General features: G+C 59.5%; 1 protein-coding gene across 1 annotated transcript; it reads right to left on the bottom strand.

Annotated features, from left to right (window-relative positions):
- Window positions 1-2,008: 2,008 nt before the first annotated feature.
- On the bottom strand, window positions 2,009-15,332 carry GAREM2 (GRB2 associated regulator of MAPK1 subtype 2). The gene is made up of 6 exons (XM_028099310.1): window positions 15,221-15,332; window positions 12,191-12,331; window positions 6,318-6,448; window positions 4,605-5,633; window positions 3,535-3,704; window positions 2,009-3,020 (listed from the first exon to the last, which is right to left on the bottom strand). Exons 1-6 carry the CDS (start codon window positions 15,330-15,332, stop codon window positions 2,009-2,011), a joined length of 2,595 nt encoding a protein of 864 aa, XP_027955111.1.
- Window positions 15,333-20,070: the final 4,738 nt, after the last annotated feature.

Raw genomic sequence — 20,070 nt, 5'->3', positions numbered from 1 at the left:
ATCATCAGAGACCCCGCAGTAAGCCATTCAAGGAATGCTGAGCCATTCAACCCACCGGCGCCACAGCGCTCCAGAGCCTCCTGTCCGCCCTTCCAGTGCCCTCGGGGCTGGAGAGTCCCTCCGCTCCTATCCTGGTAGCAGCAACTCCCAGTATGTGTGAACAACCTCGGGGCTCCTGCCCGGGTCGGCGGAGGGGCCCACACTGCACGTGTGCAGAACCATAAGTTCCCGCAGGCAGAGTGCGTCGCGCTGGCTCCCTGCATTACTCACGGTTGCTGCAAAGCCAGACTCTAAAACCAAAGCATCTGTGCACTGCGATTTTCAGATGACCCCAGTAGAAAGTAGAGAACAGATCTCACCAGAGCCAGGAACGGGCTTCTAAATGGGGGCTTTGGGAGAGCCTCAGGCAGGCATTTGGTCAGTGCAGGAACTTAAACGGCCCTGGCTGGTGACATGGAGCTTTCTACTCAGCAGCACTAGAAGGTAGGAATTAGGGCGAAACGGTGGTGGGAGTTGGAAGGTTCTTGTAGGGTAGGGGCTGAGGAGGGGCTTTCAGAAGGGAACCCAGGAGTGGGCCGCAGGCACACCCCATTCCAAAGTCCTCCCCTTCCCCGGAGGCCTACACCTTGTACCTGTCAGGCCCCAGGGCCCTCCAGAGGAAGAGTATCGATGCCCAGAGTCGCACCCCCACTACTGTTCAGTGCTCTAGCATTTATTTCACGCATCCTTGAGGATTCAGAGAGTGATCGTCAAGGAAACCCAATGCTTCAGCCTCACAGTGTGTGTGCTCGACTTCCTGACTCCCCTTCCCCTGAAGCCAGAGGCATCTGCTCGGGGTTCGAGCACCAGCATGGCTTCACTACACTTAAGAGAAAAACAGAGGAAATAAATATCTAGGTAGGCTAGGTAAGGCGGAAGAGAAGGCTGGTTGGTCTGGGGCCTTGCTGCCAGTGGCATGAGGGGAGCTGGTGCGGCTCCAGGCAGGTGGGTGGTTGGCCACAGTGGCCAGCCTGCTCCAGGTGCCCACCAGCCAGGCCCCGGAGACCTGACAGGAGGCGTACGAACACGCGCAGGAGGCCTGAGCTCCAGGAGCCGGGAGAAAGCCCGTCTTCCCAAACCACGGTGCTTTCTCTTTCCCACCCAACCCACCTGTGCCGGTGGCAGAAAACCAGAGAAGGCCAGCATGTGTTTGCCAGAATCCAGTGAAGGGGGCAGGAGACGGGCGGAAGTGAGTGAAGGCCACTTGCCTCCAGAATCCAGGAGCAGCTGACCGCAATCTACCTGCTCTTCCACGGAGTGAGGATCTTCTCAGACCGGAGCCCACCCGGCAGGACGGGAGGCAGAAGCCCGGGCACTGGCGACGGCAGGGGAACATCCGCCTCCCTAACTAGACGAGCAGGGCAGCAGCAGAGCTGGGCTTCCCGCCCCCCCCCCCCCCCCCCCGCCCCGCCGAAGTCCTCACCCACCAACCCGGCTTGTCCTTGAGCAGCCCGGCCAGGGCCCGAATTCATAGAAGGGGAAAGGAAGGGCCTCCCAGACATGCAGAAACGGCCCCCAGACTCTGGGGCAGCTAAGGCCAAAAGCCCACAGAGCACAAGAGGAGGGCGGGGGCACTTGGGGAGTTTGTGCTTAAATTACGGACCTTCTTCCCTTGTCTCTAACCGGAACCTACAAGCTTGAGAAGTGCCAGATGTCTGTGAAGCTCTGCATCAGGACGGGATGATGAACACCCCCTCCCCCACCGTGGGAATCACAGTAACGTGTCCCCAGGTCCAGGTGCGCACTGGTGCCTCCAGCGCCCTCCCCACTCACTTGGCACAGATGCCAGACGTCCCCATTTCCAAGTGTGTCTCCCCTGGATTCACTCGGAGGGGCTGCCTGGCTGCCTCAGTCTGGGCACAGATTCTCACTCTGGGCGCGCTGCCCCCCCCCGCCCCAGCAGACCCGGGGGCTAACCCCCGCGGCCTCCGCGTCAGCATTCCCGCTGTGCAGCTACAAGCTGGGAACCTCAGATCTTGGGCCGCCAGCCTTTGATGAACTGCATGATCTTCTTGACCTGCAGCTTGGTGAGGTGGAAGTCATCCGCCAGGATGTCCTCACTGAGTTGCACAAAGATGCTGCCGTCAATGCGTTCTCGGGCAAAGCAGCTCACCACATCCTCTGAGAGCCCGATGAAACGCAGACTTCGAGAGACTTCTTCCAGGGAGAGCGCAGACAGGTCAGCAGGGGGCTGCCAGGAGGAGGCATCCCGGCCTCCCCAGCCTGCCGCCCCCTCCCGGGGACTGGCAGGAGGCCCTTCCAAGCGCCCTTGGGTGAGAAGGAGCCGTGCTCCGCCTGCCTCGGGCCCCTGCAGGGCCACCGGTGACAGAGGGGTGGGGACCTGCCGCAGCACCAAACCTTCCGGTTCAAAGGCCTTGGGTCCAAGTGGCGAGAGGCAGGGTGCCCCCACAGCTCTGGGCTCCTGACAGCGGAGCAGCTCGGGCTCTGGAGAACTGCCCTGGCCCAGCTCAAAGGGATCAAAGGGCTCCAGGGCTGGTTCCCGCCACTCAGAGGGGGGGGAGGAGGAGGTGGGACACGAGGCGGGCGCAGCTGAGTAGGGCTGGCCTGCTGAGCCCGGGCCTGGAGGAAAAGCAGGGCTGGAGGTAGCCAGGGGACCCGAGCTGGTGGTGGGCCCAGAAGAGGAGGCCGCTGAAGGGCCGGAGGCGTAGGCAGGCCCCGAAAAGGGGTTGAGAGCTCCGAATGGAGCAAAGCGTTTCTGGGGGTGAGAGGGCTTGAATAGAGGCGGGCAGCTGTGGTAGGCCTTGACGGGGGTGTCCGCTCCCAAGAGGGAGGTGGCCCGACCGCTCAGGGGCTCTGCAAGGGCCCGGGCGGCCTGGCTGGGCTGCGTGGTCGAGGGCAGGGGTCCCGGGGGTGGGCGGCTGGAGGACTCGCCCGCCTTGCAGTCTCCCCAGGTGCATGGGTAGCAATAAAGGGAGTAGGCGTCCGGTGACGGAGAGCCACTGCCACTGCGAGACCCTGTCCTGTGGGCAGAGACACACACACGGAAGGGTCAGCCAGTGCAAGAGGGAAACGCCACAGGCTCACATGCAGGACACAGCAAACCGCTCTGCCAGGCCAGAGACGGCCACTGGGACCTCAGCACTACCCGCTCGCACCCCAGCCCCCAAGGCCCAAGACCCCCTGGGACTGCCCTGGTCTGTCTTCCAGCCTTTCCCACCCCAGGAAAAGTTAAACTTAACTGCATTACATAAAAATTTTAATAGAGCAAGGAACAGTCCATCCTGCGGCCCATCCCAGCCTGAAGGGAACCTGAGCAGTGTTCCCATCCAATCGTCAGCACTTAGGAACAAGGTGGACCAGGAAGGTGGAAAGCAAAGCCGTGGGCCCCAGCCCCCCGCACCCTCGAGAACCTGCCCGCTCTGCACCACAGGCCTGGACTCTTCCTCTCCCTCAGCACCGGCCCCCCTCTCCCCGCCCTTCCCCTCCTCAGTCCCCCGCAGGAGGACCCAGCACCAAGAGCAGGCAGGGGCTCACCCGTCCTGAAGGCCAGACGAGTAGTAGGGGAGGCTGGAGCTAGGTGAGCGGCCGGGCTGCAGCTTGGGGAAGCGTGGGGGCACCGGGGGGCTGCCCGAGAGCCGGCCGCTGCCATTGCCACCCCGGGGAGGCACGGGGGGGGCATTGAGCAGGCGGCACTCCTCCTTCACCTGCAAGCAGAGCGCCATGACTCCACGCCCTGTCCCCAAGCAGTGGACACTCCGTACCTTCCCTTTCCCAAGCAGCTGGGCAAGGAGGGTGTCTGGGCCTGACGCTTTGCCTTACCTCCAACTACTCACCCACCCCACCCCTTCTAGTCTCTCCAGCCACTCTGAGAGCCCACATACACCATCTCCCACGGCCCTGGAAATCCGTCATGAAGGTAAGAGAATACAGAAGTAGACTCAAATAGATAGTCAACCTAGTCCCTCCTCAAGGAAAAGGAAAGTGGTGTGACAGGGAGAGAAAGGGAAGGACAAGTATCTGCCATCTGGATCCCTTCTTTATAGGTCGAATACTCAGAGTGGACTCCCTGGGATATTAAAAGCTAGAGTCTATTTCTGTGGACAAGTATGGTTGGGAAATTCTGTGTTAGGTATAAATAGGGTTCCTTAGGGCAGGACTTCTCAGAGCTTTTAATAAACCAAAGTTCTATGGCTCCGAAGTGAGGAGGGGGTGAGCTAGGAATCCTCCACTACATTTTTCTAAACTTACTCCATCATGGGACCTTCTTTTCACGGGACAACTTAAAGGGCTCCTGTGGGGCCTTCAGGGCTCATCCCAAATTCTCTCAAGCTGGAGACCTACTAGCATCTTTGTCTCCAAAACTCCTAGCACCACTGTCTCTAGTATCCCTCACTACAAATACGCTCCTGTGTCGTCTTTCCCCTTGTTCTCCCCTTCCCCCCCCGTCCCCCCCCCCCCCCGCCCCAGTCCCACACTCCAGGGGCTGGAGCCCGGGGCTCAAGAGAACTGGCATCTGGCTGGCCACCTCCCTCCCTGGAGTAGAGAGAGCCCCCAGCTCGGCTCCCTGCCTCCCCACCCTTCCCACCTCCGTCGCAGCCACCCACCGCCTCGGACTTGGGAGGGACAGGAGGCGGCGGGGCCTCGGGCTCCAGGCGGGGCGGCCCAGCGGCCCCGAAGGAGATGAGGTCGGGCCCGGGCGGCGGCCGAGCCCGGCCCTCGGCGAGGCCGTCGGCCGCCTGGTGCGTCCACAGCTCCTCGTAGGGGATCTCGGCGGGCGGCGCGGCGGGCTCGGGGGCGCCGGCCCAGTCCGGGCTCATGTACTCCTGGTCGCCGTCGCCGGGTGGGCCGGGGGCGCGGGGGGGGGCGCGCGGGGGCGCGGGCAGGCAGAGGCGCGCGCGGCGCGGGCTGGCGCAGTCGTCGGCCAGCTCGGCGGGGGCCTCGCGCACGGCCGTGGAGTACTCGTCGGGGTCGAAGCGCTCGCGGCAGTAGGAGGCGCTATCGCGCACCAGGCGCTCCACGCGCGGGTCCCCGGCCAAAAGGCCCTGCGGCAGCGCGAAGCGCGGCGTGTCGGTGAGCAGCAGAAAGTGCAGCGGCGCCGGGCCCTCGCGGCGCAGCGCCAGCCCCAGCACCACGGTCTTGGAGATGATGCTGACCAGCTTGTAGCAGTGGCCCTCCCGCACCGGGTGCAGGTCGTAGGGGTTGCGCGGCGGCCGGCTGGGCACCAGCACGTTCACCGGGAGCCGCACACGCTCGATGATGGCGCGCACCGTGTGCTCGCCCTCCTGCATCTGCAGCTCCAGCGGGCTGCGCGTGCTGAAGCGGCCCTGGCACTGGAAGGGCAGGCTCAGGCTCTCGTTGGTGCGGTGGTTCATGCAGATGAGGCAGGGCATCTTGCCCTTGATGGGCCTGCCGCCGCCGCCGCTCGCGGCCCCCGCGCCCCCGGGTCCGCCGCCGCCCACCCCGGCCAGCGCCCCGGCCCGGCCCAGCTTGCGCAGCAGCGTGGTGAAGCGCGAGCGCTCCTTGGTGGTCTTAGCGCACAGGATCTCCGCCTGGCCCATGAGAGTGAGCTCGTCGCCCGCGTGCAGCGTGAAGTTGTACACCTCGCTGTCCTCGCTGAATTCGCCCGACACCACCTGCAGAGTCCCAGAAACACGGCGAGGCCTTAGCCAGAGCCCCAGGGAAAGCCGCCCTTTGAGGCTCCCGGGGTGGGGGGGGGTTGTTCCCCGGGCTGAAACCCGATCGAGGCCACTGGACTGGGGGGTCGGGGACCCACCTTCCCTCCTGGAGAGGCCACATGGCAGCTGTGCAACCTTAAATGAGCCTACTCTGGGGCCTAGCTGCCTCATGTAATAACTCTTACTTGGAAGAAGTGCTGTATGTACAGCGACCTACTTTGAAAATACCCAATAAATGACAATTTTATTATCGTTATCTTTACAATTTGGGCAGGAATAATGCTCCACCCACTCAACAAGGCTACTGTGCAGAGAAATGAATTGATGGATAAGGGTTTGTAAATAGTAAAGAGCAATCTGTACACAAGTGGGGCCTGTTGGTATTGTGTACCCCAACAACTACCCCTACACCAGCCGACGCTAGGACAGGCTGCCCTGAAGGCCTCCAAGTCAGGGCACGATGCTCCACACTTACTCCTGCCTCACCACCTTTCCAGAAAGTTCTGCAGGCCAGTGGGTCATACACGTAGCTCTTCTGATATGGCCCAATCGTGCCAAATGCTGTTGAGCTGCTGCCAGGAGCCACACTGACAACCCTCCAACCAGCGATGGGGCATCCTGCCTGGTGTGGCAAGGACTGACCTTGACACTGAAGGTGATGGCTTCCATCACAAAGATGCGGTCAGGGAAGACGCTGGCCACCTCCTCCACGCTGCTGAAGTACCTCACTGGCTCCTGCACATCCCGGGCCTGCTCCAGGAGCTTGAACTTCCCTACAAAGGAGAAATACAGGCTGCTAGGGCAGGCCTGCCTGCTAGTCCCTACTTCCTGCTACCCTCACCTCAGCCAGGCCTGCTGGAACTCCGGCAGGCAGAAAGGCAGGTTTGCCCCCACAGGAGGTGGAAGGGGCTGGTCAGCTGGCTCAAGGGCAAAGGTGAGCACAGACCAAGCACGGAGAGCTTGTGGGTGGGTGAGGAGGTTAGCAGCTGCCTGCCCAGAGAAATCCAAGTGCAAAGAGGCAGCTGAACATTTGCACACAGAGCTGGCCTCTAACCAAGCATCAGTGCGGCACAGGAGATGCAGGCTCCTAGCTTTGTCCCAGCCCCACTCTGACTTGCTGTGACCCTAGACAAGTCCTTTCCCCTCTCTGGGTCCTCATCTGAGGGTGCTGGAGCAGGGGCCTTGGGGCCCTGTCTGGATCTGGCATTCAACACGTCGACCTTGGGTGGCTGATCCATACCGATGCAATGGGCAGGCCAGGGGCTCAGCCCTAGGCCTCGGAGGCCCCAGGAGAGCTGCTCAGACTCCAGCTCTGTTCCCAGACCCTGCCCTGGCCCAACATCCAGCTGCACCGTCCCAGAGACCTCTGACCAGAGCCCAGCAAAATCCCTCAGAGGCGGCCTTCCAAGCCTGCTGTCTAGGGCTGTTTTGGCTGGCTCAGCGGATACCCCCAGCAGACACGGACTTTCAAAGAAGGAGGCTAATCCATGAAGCTGACACCCTTGTGTAAACGGTCTTACCTCACTGGCCACACACGTGTAATGTGCCCACCTACAAGAGCACAAAGACAGGCTGCGAAAATCCCAGACATCTGGACGGATACCCCTTCTCAGGCCTTCCACGGACAGAGGGGAATCTTAGGTGAGAGGACAATGGGCCAGGACGAGACAAGGGGGCTCCTTAGCTTCCACAGCCTTCCTGGCGGTTGCTGCAGTCATGGTCCACGCATTTATTCCTTCCACAGTTATGGAGCACCCTGTGTGTGCCAGATGTTGGGCTAGACCTGACAGAGGGTGCAAACCCCGGGACTCGGACAGAGTGGGTGTGACGGTGAGCACCTAGTACCGGCAGGTGGGGACCCGGGACCGAGAGCCAGAGGACCACGAAGTGAGTGGGAACCTGCCTGGCAGCCTGACGGGGTCCTGAGAATAAGAAGAGTTTTACGGAACAGACCGTCCCACATGGAAGAACTGGTGCGAACCAGAGTCAGGAGAGCAGAGTGCCGGCCCCGGGCCCGATAGGGCAGGGCCTGTGCCCAGGACCTGAGGAAGGGGACGATAGCCGGGCAAGTAGCATTCGGGTGATGAAAGGCTCTGAACGCCAGACTAAGGCAGAAGGATTCTACTCAGGAAGAAATGAGCGTTCGGCTTTTTTCTCCTAAGTTCAATCCCAATGAGATCAAAGTCTTATACCTGAAAGCTGGGGCCACGTCTGCTGAGCCTCCAAGATTGGCCCCCTGGGTCTGTCTCCAAACAAGGTGAGTGAGGACATCGCCCGGACCAGTGGTGATTGCAAGGGTCTGAGGTGGACAGTGACACTGACCATTCAAGACAGGCCCAGATTGAACTGGTACCTTCTGCCCTCTGCTCTGATCATCAAAGCCCTCAATGAACCGCCAAGAGACAGAAAGAAGCAGAAAGACCTGAATCACAGTGGAAACATCACTTTTCAGGAGCTTGTCAACACTGCCCCACAGAAGTGGCACGCATCGTTAGCTAGAGAACTCTCTGGAACCATTCAAGAGATCCTGGGGACTGCCCAGTCTGTAGGCCGCAAGGTTGATGGCTGTCACCTTCGTGACCTCATAGACAGCATCAACAGTGGTGCAGCAGAATGCCCCACTAGTTAAGAACCAAAAAGGAAAGTATTTCAATAAAGGGTCATCCGACCCCCCCCCGCCAAAAAAAAAAAAAAAAAAGAAAGAGAAAATAAAAAGAAATGAAAGCAATTGCAGTGTGTTTTGAGCAAGGAAATGCCAAGATCCAAGTTGAGCTCTGTAAAGAAAGTGGGGGCGGGCGGCCGGCCGGTCAGGTCAATCGGCCAGGGACTGTTGTGCAGCAGAGCCGGGACGGTGGTTGGGGGAAGAGCGAAATCGAGCAGACCAAGGGGTACGTGGAGGGAAGACTGGGGTGGCAGATGAGGAGTAGGCAGGGGAGGAGAGGACTCGGGCCACCAGCCCCGGCAGGAATAGAGCTGGCAAAACAGACTCTTTATGCTAGACAACAAACAGCGTTGCTAGAGGGAGGTGGGCAGGGGGTGGGCCACATGGGTGATGGGGATTAAGGAGGGCACTTGTGATGAGCACCAGGGGGTATATGTAAGTGATGAATCCCACACCTGAAATCAATATTACACTGTACGTTAACTGGGATTTAAATAAAAACTTGAAACTACAAGAAAGAAAAAAAGGAGACCAAAAAAAAAAAAAAATGGAGCTGGCAAAGCTGCTAAGCGAAACTGGGGACCCGGAAGTAACATGCTGTGGGGCTGGAGCCAGTCCTGAGGAGGCCAACTGAGGGGGTGGGAGGCCAGGAGGGGGTGCTCCTGGGGGGTGAGCACTCGGGGGCAGGGCTTGGGGATGCCTAGTCAGAAGTTCAGACTGAAGGTCACCCACCCACAGGTGGAGTCTTCCTTAGGGCAGGGAAGATGGCTCAAGGAAAGAAGAACAGAAGATCTTAACACTCTGGGAACCGTCTTCCCAGAAAAATGCCCACAGCGAACTCCTGGCATGAACACAAACACCATTTTGTATACAGTGTGGGGGGTCCTGGATTCCCCAAAACCCAGCCAGAATCCCAGACTGAGGACCCCCCACCGGGCCTCCCCAGGGCTGGGAAGGAAGCACGAAGGGCCAAGGACAGAGTCCGTGAGCATCTAGAAGCAGGAAAGAAGTGAGATCGGAGAAAGAGAAGGGCAAGTGCCCCGGAGAAAGCTGGGGAGGGAGTCCTGCCCCCACCACTCTGAGACCCTTTAAGATGTGCCTCAGCCCTTGAGGGCAGCAGGGATGCCGCGGGGAGGGGCCCGGCAGGGAACAGCCGTCTGGGGGTCGGGTGGCAGGACTTGCACCTCGGCTACCTTCCCACCGGGAGCGCTGCCCCTCCCTCACCCGGTGTCCAACCGCCCCCAAACCCCCCCCCACCCCAAGCAGCCATGCGGGGCGAAAGGCCCGCCGCCCCCTGTGGGGAGAGCCGGAGCCAAGTCACGGCTGCAGCCGGGGCAGGATGTGGCCCGGGGATCGATGTAACCATGGTAGCCAGCACCACCCCCTCGGCCGCAGCCTGAGCCCAGCACCGGTCATTACTGCAGGAGGAAGGAAGGAAGGGAGCCCTCCCGGGAGTGAGGCGCTAGCCCCTGGAAGCCTTTACTCCCCCCTGCAGCTTCTTCTCCTGCCTTCACCCGGTCTGAGACCCTCGCAGGCCCAGGGACCTGCCCACACCCCACCCCCAGCCTGCCCCTGCTCCCTGCCCTCCCCTCCTAGAACACATGTGTGCTGCCTGGCGTCCCGTCCAGCCCAAAGCAGCCCTGCTTCTCTCCCCCTCCTCCCAGCAGCCGACCCCGGCAGCCGTTCCCTCAAGAATGATGGGTAAATGTGCACACTTGGGGGCAGACAGACCCGGTTGTATCCCATCTCTGGCACCAACCAGCAGTGTGACCTTAGGCAAACTACTCCCTGTAGGCTTCAGTTTTCCCATCTGTGAAATGGAAGCATACGGCCTAGTGCCCCGAGTGCCAGCCGCCGCTGAGTAGAGCCACCCGGCCCCGCACTCAGGGCGGTGCGGGCTGCCTCAGAGCAGCCAGGTTCCCCCGGGCTCCCCGGGTGCGGGGCTGCACTCCCCTCCCCCGCGGCCCTCCGGTCCGCAGCCACTGCCCCCGCCCACTCCATTATTAATTCATTAGGAGGAACTGGGCTGTGCACTCAGCTTCCTCCTTACCCCGCCCCTCCTACTCCTGAGGGGCCTGGCCTCCCCTCCCCCACCGAGCCACCCACTGGAAAGACGCTGATGGGGATGCGCCTCTCCTACAGGCCAGCTGTCACCTCATGACTACACCATCCACATGCACTCAGGGGCACCAAAAGACATAGGGGAAGGGCTAGAAGCCTCCCGCTCTCACTCTTCCCTAGGAGGTTCCGTGCCTTGGTTTCCCGGATTCTTAATCACACAACCGAAATAGAGTAAAGTCACACTTCTGTCAGTGAGGGCTTTTTCCAATTTTTGCTTTTTTATCCCAAGAAGACGACCTGGGACCTCTTCCTGGACGAACACCAGATAGACACCCAGCCTGGGAAGTTTCTAGCTTCTAAGCAGCCTTTCTCAAGGGCTCAGGGCTCAGGACAGAACCGCAGGTCAGAAAGACAGCTGAGAGAGTTTTCTCATCTTTTAAATGGGTGTGAGGGCTATGGGGGTCCCAACTTCGCAGGGTGCAGGGTCGTTGTAGAGAGCAGAAGCCTTTGTCTTAGTCCTGCCCCCCTGGTTCAGGAAGGGCTGCGGGTGAGGGGCAAGCTACTGGAGCTCCTGGGGCCTCACTTTGTGAGTTAAATGGACTTAATAAGACTTTCTCACAGGGTGGCCGTGGGGATAAAATGATGAAATGCTCAGCTCAGTGTCTGGAAGGCAGCCATGGGTTTAATACACAGGAGCTGTGTGATCGTGGGCTCACATGGGGGCTTCACTGGGATGGAGCCACCAGATTCCCATCCTTCCCACCCAGGTGACGACGACCCTGCATTGCTGGTGTGGTGCAAGCAAGCACAAGCCCAGGAGTCGGGTCACCAGGGTTCTAGCCCATACTCTGCTGCTCACCAGCCGTGTGACCCTGGGCAAGTCCCTTCCCTCTTAAACCCTCTGTTTTATCATGTGTAAAATACAAGGGCTGTACTTTCCCTCTCCAGCAGCAGAATCCTTTCTTCAAACAAAATCTGATGTGGATCAACATCATATATATAAAAGATAAAAGTAGTTCATTAGCGTAATCTTATTTAAAAGTCTAAAACGTTAACATTCACTTATAAAGTCAATCAATGAAAACGAATTTAACACAAAAACTGGGAAGAACAGGATTACAGTGGGCAGAGGCAGCCAGATACTCAGCCCAAGCATCCCTTTGCTTCTGAAGGGCTTCGGTTGCCCGCCACTGAGAAGATCCTGGCCATGTTCTTCTTGAGGGTCTGTACCAAGGAGGCTTAATGAGGCAGCTCACGGTACATACCCCAGGTCTCTCGCTGGGGTTAAGCTTTGACTCGTAGCAATTTGAGAGTGTGGATATTTTTTAAAAAAATCAGTTGTTTAAAATCTATTAAAGGGCGCCTGGGTGGCTCAGTTGGTTAAGCGACTGCCTTCGGCTCAGGTCATGATCCTGGAGTCCTGGGATCGAGTCCCACATCGGGCTCCCTGCTCAGCAGGGAGTCTGCTTCTCCCTCTAACCCTCTTTCCTCTCGTGCTCTCTATCTCTCATTCTCTCTCAAATAAATAAATAAAATCTTTTAAAAAAATAAAATAAAATCTATTAAAAGACAGTGTGAATCAAAGGTTTTCAACAAGAAAACCAGGACTCCCCAGAACAGTATGAAAACCACTGGACCCTAACCCTAACTGCCCCCTGCCCACCAGGCCCTGGGCTCAGCCCTATGGCTCCAAGGAAAGGGTGGTCACCGACAGCTTCTCCCAAGCCCCACCCCCTACCCTCCTGCCTCCACCCCCAGTGGCTCAAGGTCATCTGTTCCTGGCTGGGCACACCTGGGTACTGCAGGGGGATGTCAATCTTGGGTCCGATGACGTAGTGGCCCTCCTCCAGGGTATGGGCGGTCACTGTTGTCCACTGGCGGCAGGAGTGAATGAGCAGGATGTCTCTCTCACTGACACCCTCAGCATACTCCCCTGGGAGGCGAAGGGCGGAAGAGGAAGGAAAGGTAAAGCGAACATCAGGAGGGGGCAGAGAGTAGGGAGGCTGACTACTTCTCTAAGACCCTGACTAGGGACAGCTCCCCATGAGCCTGTCCGGGTCAGCAAGGCTCAGGGGATAAGCAGTTTGCCAGCTGTGGCCTCAGGGCTGTGAGTCATGCCCCGTCTCCCAGGGCCCAGGTTCCTGCCCCTGACAGGGCCCCAGCAAACCAGCCCAGCCGTAGTCCTGAGTTCTTCACCTGCTGTCCCGGGGCCAGGGCTGCGCGGGGGGGCCCCGGCGGGGGCGGGGGGAGGAGCACCTCCCAGCAGATTCGCCAGCCCTGCCCTCCAGGAGCGCTTAGACCCATGGGGAGGTGGAAGAAATGTGAACCGAGGAAACAGACCGCCTTTGACGTTGAGTGGAGGGTGTCTGGGCACTCCCAGAGGGGAGCAGCAAACTAGCCGGGGGTGGGGTGAGCAGCAGACCCTAGAGCTGGCCCGCAGGACCACCAGCAGGGTTCTCAGCCCCCAAGTCAGTGCCTGAGCCAGGCAAGGAGGCCTGTCTCAGCCCTATCTGTGTTGGAGGCACAGATAGGGCTGAGACAGGGCTGTCCGTTGTGGGTCCCAGCTGAGGGCTCCCCCCAGCACCATACATCACTCGAGTCAGAAGAAGTACAGGGCTTGGAGGAGCTGATTCCTGCCTCTCTCACGGGCAGCCCTTTTACACGCATTGCCCCAGGAGACTCCTACATTCAGGGGACCGCAAAGGAGAGGGAGGAAAGTCTCAGATACCCCCTACCCCCTTGCAGAGAGGCTGTTTCTTGGCCCTCCCTTTGTCAGCCCTTCACCCTCCCAGTCTCTGGAACACAGTGATGAGGTTGGCGGGGGCTTCTGGGGGGGGCCTAGTTCTGGGGGAAGCTGCACTGGGGCAGAGGTGTTGGGAGGGGCCTGGGCCCAGGAGGCTCCAATCCCAGCAACGGTTTCCAGGGGAGCCGGTGGAGCGGCCTCCTGGCTGCAGCTGGTGGGCAGGGGGGGTGGGGGACGCCTCCTTCCCAGCCCTCTCAGACACAACTGACTAAATTGCTGCCACCCAACCAAATGGGAAGTGGTTTATCCTGATGCCTGAGGGCCCCATGAAGTGTGTGGGGAGGATGTGTTCAGGTGCTTGGGGGCGGGCCTGGCTCCCACTGTGTTGGAGGGGTCTGAACCTTCCTCCTCCACCCCTCCCCTCCTGGGGCAGAGAAAGCTCTCCTAAGCCCCGGCCCACCCTTCCACAGGGACACGGGCCACTGCCACACAGGGTACACACCAAGAGCCATGGTCCCAACCGTTGAGCCAGCACAGCCACCTGGCCCAGTGAGACAGGAGCTGGTCACCCCACTGACACAACTCAGTCGCACAGCCCCACTAAGGGGCCTCTCCCAAACACAGAGGCATACAATGACCTTTAAGACTTCAAGACACACTTTGTTCACATAGTCACAGTCATGGTGACCAGAGCCACAGCCTCCATGGTCACAGCTAGACCATCACCAGTTGTCCATGCATTCATCCACTGGGTCAGTAAGTCCATAATCTTTATTAAGCAGTATATGTCCCTTCAAGGAGGATGCAGCCCAGAGTTAAGACAATAAGCTATTACAATGGGTGCACAGGACTCAAGTCAGGGGTGCCAGAGGGGTCATGGGAGTCCAAAAGAGGCCTGCCCAGACTGGGGAGCTTAGAAAGGACCCCCAGGAGGGAGAGATGCCCAAGGGAATGTGTGGGAAGTGGCCAGGCAGAACCCAGGACCCGCTCAGCCCGTTCACAGGCAGACACATACAGCCTTGATCCTGACACGGAACGGTCTCGGGATCACACGCCCACGACCCGGAGAACGAGACGCTGGGCGGCTGAGCCCCTCTGTCCGACGGCCCGGGCACGGACGCTGCCACGCAGTGCGCTCGCGAAACGCACTGAGACTCACTGTGCCCACTCGTCGCCGCCGCGGGTCGGAGGAGGGGCCGCGGGCCCCAAGAAGAGGAGAGTAGCCTGTGGCCGCGGGCCCCATTAGCATTCAGGGAAGCGAGTGTGCCAACGCGGGCCAAACCCCTATTCTTCTCACACACAAAACCCCCGGCCTGGCTGCCAGCCCCGGCTCCCGCCCCTCCTCCAGCCGAGCAGCTCCCCTTCCTCCAAACGGTCCCCTCACTCCGTGCAGCCTCCAGGCGTCCCCTTTCGGGCCCCCATGCACAGTCCCATCGGCAGAGCACCCGGGCCCCTGGGAAGTGGGACAAGATGTGGGGGAGGGCCGGGGACTTGGGGGCACGCCCGGCGGGAGGGCCAATCATTCGGGTCTCTCCCCGAGGTGGCCTGCCCGCCTGGGGCCGCAGACTGCTCCCCAGGACGCGACAGGAAGGTGCAAGAAGGGTCCCAAGAAGGGCCAAGCAGGGCTGGGGGGCGGCGGCGGTGGGAAGACAGAGTCGGAGGCCCAAGGGATGAGGGAGGATCGAGGTGAGAGGCGGGAGACAAAGGGACGGAGGGGGCGCGGCCCGGGCGGGGGTCTGAGGGCGGCAGGGAAAGGGATGCACGACGGGGCGGGCGCGGGGCCTCCGCCGCGCTCCGGGTTCTAGCTGACAGAGGAAAACTCTGTCCCGGCCGGGCCTCAGTGCCTGTCCCGGATTTCTGTCCCGGTGCCCGTGCGCAGGATCCAGGAGGCGGCAGACCCTCGGCTCTCGGGCCCCGGGTCTCCAGGGAAGGCGCACCGGGAGCTGCGCAGGACCGGCGCCGGGAGCGGAAGGGCAGAGGCCACATCCTCACGCCCCCCGCCCCACTCCCCCAGCACCTGCCCCGAGAGTTCCCGATTTCCCCGCGGACCCCCCGCCGCCCTCCCCCGCACCCCGGTACCTGGCCCAAGGCAGGCGAGCGTGGGCAGGCGGCAGCGGCTGACGATGAGGTCGAGCGGGAAGGCGCCCATGCTCCAGCGCAGGCCGGCCAGCCCGGCCGCCAGCTTCTCCATGGCATGGGCGCCCCCGACGGCCAGTCCCGCGTGGCCCGGGCTCCCGCGCCCGCCGCCACCTCCTGGGGCCGCCGCGGCGCTCCCCGCCTGGCCGCCCGGCCGGGGCTGCGGGAGTCACGTGGCCGGCCTCCCCGCGGGGCGCCGGCCCCCGCCCCCGGCCCTCGCCCCACCCCCCGGCCCGCGCCCGCAGCCGCCGCCAAGTCCCGCCTCTCCGCCCCGCGGGGCGCGCCGGCCCCCCTCCCCGTGCGTCCAGGTGACAGCCCAGGACCGAGGACCCCGGGCGGGCGCCTGGAACGAAAAGGAAGACGCGCGGCGGCACCTCCGGGTCGGGGGCAGAGGGCAGCCTCCTCTACCCCGCCAAGTGCGTCTGGGCCCCCTTTCCCCGCCGGGAGCGGCGCCTCTCCTCGCCCCCTTGTGCCACCGCCCACCCCACCCCCGGTCGGCTCCGCTTCCCGAAGCTCCGGCCCAGAATTCGGCCGCTGCGGTCGCGGCTGCCATGGCATCTATCACCTCCAGCTTCACACAGTGCAGCGAGGCCGCCTCACTAACCCCATTTTACCGATGAGCAAACTGAGGCTCAGAGAGGTCAAGTGGCAGCTCGGCTTGGGTCCTGGTTTGACTTCAAAACCTACTGCCTTCCCCGATACTCGGCCCCCCAACTCCGAGCCCCCACTAAGAGCACTTGCCAAGCTCCCAGCGCCCTGTAACCGATTTTCACGGGTCCTTTGGGCCGGATAGCTCCAGCACACACAGCGCGCCACGCACAACTGCTCTGACTGAGGGTCAAGCAGGTGACTGGTGGTGGAGTCTCCTCTCTCAGGCGGATTGTCCCGTCTCTCCCTCCCTTAAGTTGCTCTTCCTTTTCTGCTGTCCACACCTCCTCCTTCCAACCCCTGGTGGCTCCAGTGCAGGACCTCCCCTTGGGAAGCCCTTCCAGAAGCTGCTGTGGCTTCAGCGGGGGACGCAGTGCCAGAGGACCCCCTTAGCCCTCGATGTGTCTGCGGTGCCTTCTGCAGGTGCAGGCCTGCCGAGGGGCCTGGGCTGCCAAAAGTAGGCCTTAGCCCCAGCTGGTCCTTAAAGGGCTCCATGGACTCTAGTCCTCAGCCTCCCAACCCAGGGAGACCCCCACACAGGTGCATGCAAACCCTCTCTTCGAGGGGACTGACCTCCCACATCGTGTGACCTGAGCCCCATGAGCAGTGGCACCAGAGAAGATGAACACAACTTCACAGTGGGAAGACATTTCTGATCCCTTGTCCCATCTCCATCTTTTACAGAGGAAGCAAGGGTGACTCTGAGAGCAGGAATGCCTTGCTCCAAGATAACAAAACAGGAAAGCAGAGGAGGCCGGCCTCCACCGGTGCTGACTCCATAACCAGGCCCGCGGGGCCCCCAGCCCAGCCGAGGCTGCCTCCCTCCACGTCCACTGCCCCGAGGCTGAGCGGCTGGCCCTCGGGCTCGCTCTTCCTTCAGCCACCACAGCTGTGACTTGGGCTAACCCGGATGGTCTGTGGGGTGGGGGGAGCACTCTCCTGGGGAAGTGGGCAAGAAGAAGGGAGAGCAAGGGGGAAAATGCAGGCGTCTAAGGCAGGCGTGGAGGGTCAGAGGTGGGAGACTGAGGAGGCCGAAAGAAGCAAGTGGGTGAAAGGAGCCTGACTTAGTCACTTTTCTTTCCCTGCCCTGTGGGCTCTCTTGAGTAGGGTGACCACAGCTTTTGTCATCCAAACGAGGACATTTCGGAGTGAAGGAGGTGCCAGGTGGAACAATAGGCATAAACCAGGCTCTAGGACAGCGGGTGTAAACCAGGACTGGGCCATGTGGTCGGTCACCCCGTCTCTGAAGGATGCCTCTGAGCCGTGCCTACCGACCGTGGCTTCTCATGCTCGGCGGGGGCTCGCCCCGACTCACCCCGGCTCTAGGCCTCAGTTTCCAGCTCTGCGCCTCCACCCCCAGAAGCGGCATCCACAGGCCTTACGTTTCAACAGTCACGCTTGTGTTTGCTCTTCTCTTACCTTCTATCCCAGCTAACTATTGCCTGGTGCCCCAACCTGGAAATCTGAACCCTTACTTACATCCACCTGGTCACCAAGTCCTGGTGATTCTGCTTCTAGCGCGCGTCCTGTGGAGAGGGCTGGAGAGCCCTGCTTGTCCCAGGCTGACTTCCGTTCCCCCTCCAGCCTTCTCTCCTTGAGGCCACCCTTCGTAGTTCCTGCCAAAAGCCCTGCATACAGCTCTGAATGGGGGCTGAGTCAGAGACCACACAGGTGTGAGACATCAGGTGGAACCACCTAACCGGCTGGACCCACTTCCTAACAGTTGTAGAGTTCCAGAACCTCTCCAGGGCTTTTTAACGCTTGGCAAAGCTCAGGGACCGGACACACAAGTGCCCCAGTACAGAGACCCCTGGATTTGCTTGGGTTTCTGGAAGATGGTGGGCAAGACAGAGAGCCAGGAAGCGAGGTGAGGTAGGAAGATGGGTCAGTAGAAAAGCCAGACTGAGCAGCTGGATCTGGAAGTGAGAGAGCCGGGGGCCTGCGTGGTGTATGAGGCCGTGCCTGAGCTTCTCCCCACCCTGGGAGAGTGTGGGTCTGGCCGGGAGGTAGAGGCCTGGGCTGGGTCACTGGGATCCCAGCTGCTCTGCTGACAGGGTTGGTGGTGACACGTGGAAGGTGGCTTCCTACTGGGTGGAGGGGAGGACACGTGAGAGGTGAGTGGTGTGGAGGAGAGGGCGGGGGGCGGGGGGCGGGGGGCGGAGCCCGGGCAGAGGCCCACTTTTGGCCCAGCGGCCAGGGGTTAGCCGAGTGGGCAGAAGGTCAGTGGAGTAAAAAGATGGCAAAAGGGGCCGGCACTGGCCAGGGTTGCGTGGAAACAGCCCCAGCCTACCCCATCTGGGGGACAGATAGCCTTCTCTGAGTCCATGAACTATAGGAGGCCAGAGAACATTTGGGTAAGCACCTCTGAGAATTCTAGGAAATACTGTATCCAACTTTTTATTCTAGAAAATTTGAAATGTACATAAAAGTAGAGGTGATAGTCTTATGAATCCTCCATGTATTTCTGTGCACTTGTTTACTCCCCCCTCTTAATTTTTTTAAAAAGTTTATTGAGATATAAGTCACATACTATGCAATTCATCCATTTAAGGTTATACACCGTTTTTATTTTTTTTAAGATTTTTTATTTTTTAACAGAGAGAGAGACAGCGAGAGAGGGAACACAAGCAGGGGGAGAGGGAGAGGGAGAAGCAGGCTTCCTGCGGAGCAGGGAGCCCGATGTGGGGCTCGATCCCAGGACCCTGGGATCATGACCTGAGCCGAAGGCAGACACTCAACGACTGAGCCACCCAGGCGCCCCTGAAGTTATACAATGTTTTTAGCGTATTCATCATATTTTGCCACCATCACCATGATTTTGCCATAAATATTATTTGTATCTGGACCAGGCAGCTGTACTGTCATTAGGCGTTTCTAAGGCAAAGGTACCATGGAATACCACACACCCATTAGAAATAATGCTTACAGGGCACCTGGGTGGCTCAGTCGGTTAAGCGACTGCCTTCGGCTCAGGTCATGACCCTGGAGTCCGTGGATCGAGTCCCACATCGGGCTCCCCGCTCAGCGGGGAGTCTGCTTCTCCCTCTGACTCTCCTCCCTCTCGTGCTCTCTATCTCTCATTCTCTCTCTCAAATAAATAAATAAAATCTTAAAAAAAAATAATGCTTACAAAAAAATCGTAACGATTTGGGGAAATCCTCATTGTAAAAGGTTAATGTAAAAAGGTCAGGATAGCATTTCATGAATAAATGCACTATAAAAAAGAAACAACCAAAGGGAACATGCTCTAATTTTTTGAGATTTTATTTATTTATTTTTGAGAGAGAGAGAGAGAGCGACATTGCCCATGATCGGAGAGGAGGGGCAGACGGAGAAGCTGACTCCCCACTGAGCAGGTAACCCAATGAGGGCTGGGCTCAGTGAGGGGCTGGATGCGGGGCTCATTTCGGGTCTCGATGCAGGGCTGGATGCAGGGCTGGATGCAGGGCTGGATGTGGCCCTTGATCCCAGGATCATGACCTGAGCTGAAGGCAGACACTTCACCAACTGAGCCACCAGGTGCCCTGCTCTAATGTTGGAAGTGTGTCTGGGTCATGGAATAAGTGATATTGTTTCTCTAATTTTAAAATATTATCCAAAGTTTTATATAGTGAAGAGGCATTTACTTGGTAATTAGGAGCCAGTTTAAACTTTACAAATGAGGGTGTAGGACCTGATGGTATCTGAGGCCCTGCCTGCCTCAAAGTTTCTTGTGTTTGAATGTTCTCCCCACAGGCATCCCGCTGCCCACCAGAGGGAGGAGTGGGGCCCCCCAGCCAGGCCCCTCCGGGTGAGGGTGGGTGAAGGCCTGCCCGCTGGGAGAGAGGGTTCTGGGCACAGCAGGTCCTCCACAGCTGGACACAGCCAGCTTGCCCCCTTACAGGCACCCAGGGAGATCACCATCCTGTGCCTCATTCAACATCAATTTTCTCTGATTAAAAAAATTCTTTCCAAAAAATAAAGATATTCTTTCATTACCACTTTATTACAAATTTAGGCATTTATTACTTGCACTAAACACATAACTTTTCGACAATTTATTTGGAATTGTCTTTCATTTCACTCACAATCACTAAGTAATTTCCATGGACATATAGTTCCAACATTTTGTTCAACCTCTGCTTACTATTCTCCTTCAGATTGTC

Source organism: Eumetopias jubatus, unplaced genomic scaffold (genome assembly GCF_037043125.1).
Source record: "Eumetopias jubatus isolate StellerSeaLion01/CBP00866 unplaced genomic scaffold, mEumJub1_p1.0 scaffold_9, whole genome shotgun sequence".
Taxonomy (NCBI): Eukaryota; Metazoa; Chordata; class Mammalia; order Carnivora; family Otariidae; genus Eumetopias; species Eumetopias jubatus.
Note: the sequence above shows the minus strand (reverse complement) of the source record. Positions and strands in the feature narration are given on the sequence as shown.

Coding starts and splice junctions, on each gene's coding strand:
- GAREM2 (XM_028099310.1), bottom strand. CDS start 15,332: ATGGAGAAGCTGGCGGCCGGGCTGGCCGGCCTGCGCTGGAGCATGGGC. Junction 6,449..12,190: donor CATCCCCCTGCAGTACCCAG/GTGTGCCCAGCC, acceptor TCTCCTTTGTAG/GGAAGTTCAAGCTCCTGGAG. Junction 3,705..4,604: donor TCCCTCCCAAGTCCGAGGCG/GTGGGTGGCTGC, acceptor CTCTGCTTGCAG/GTGAAGGAGGAGTGCCGCCT.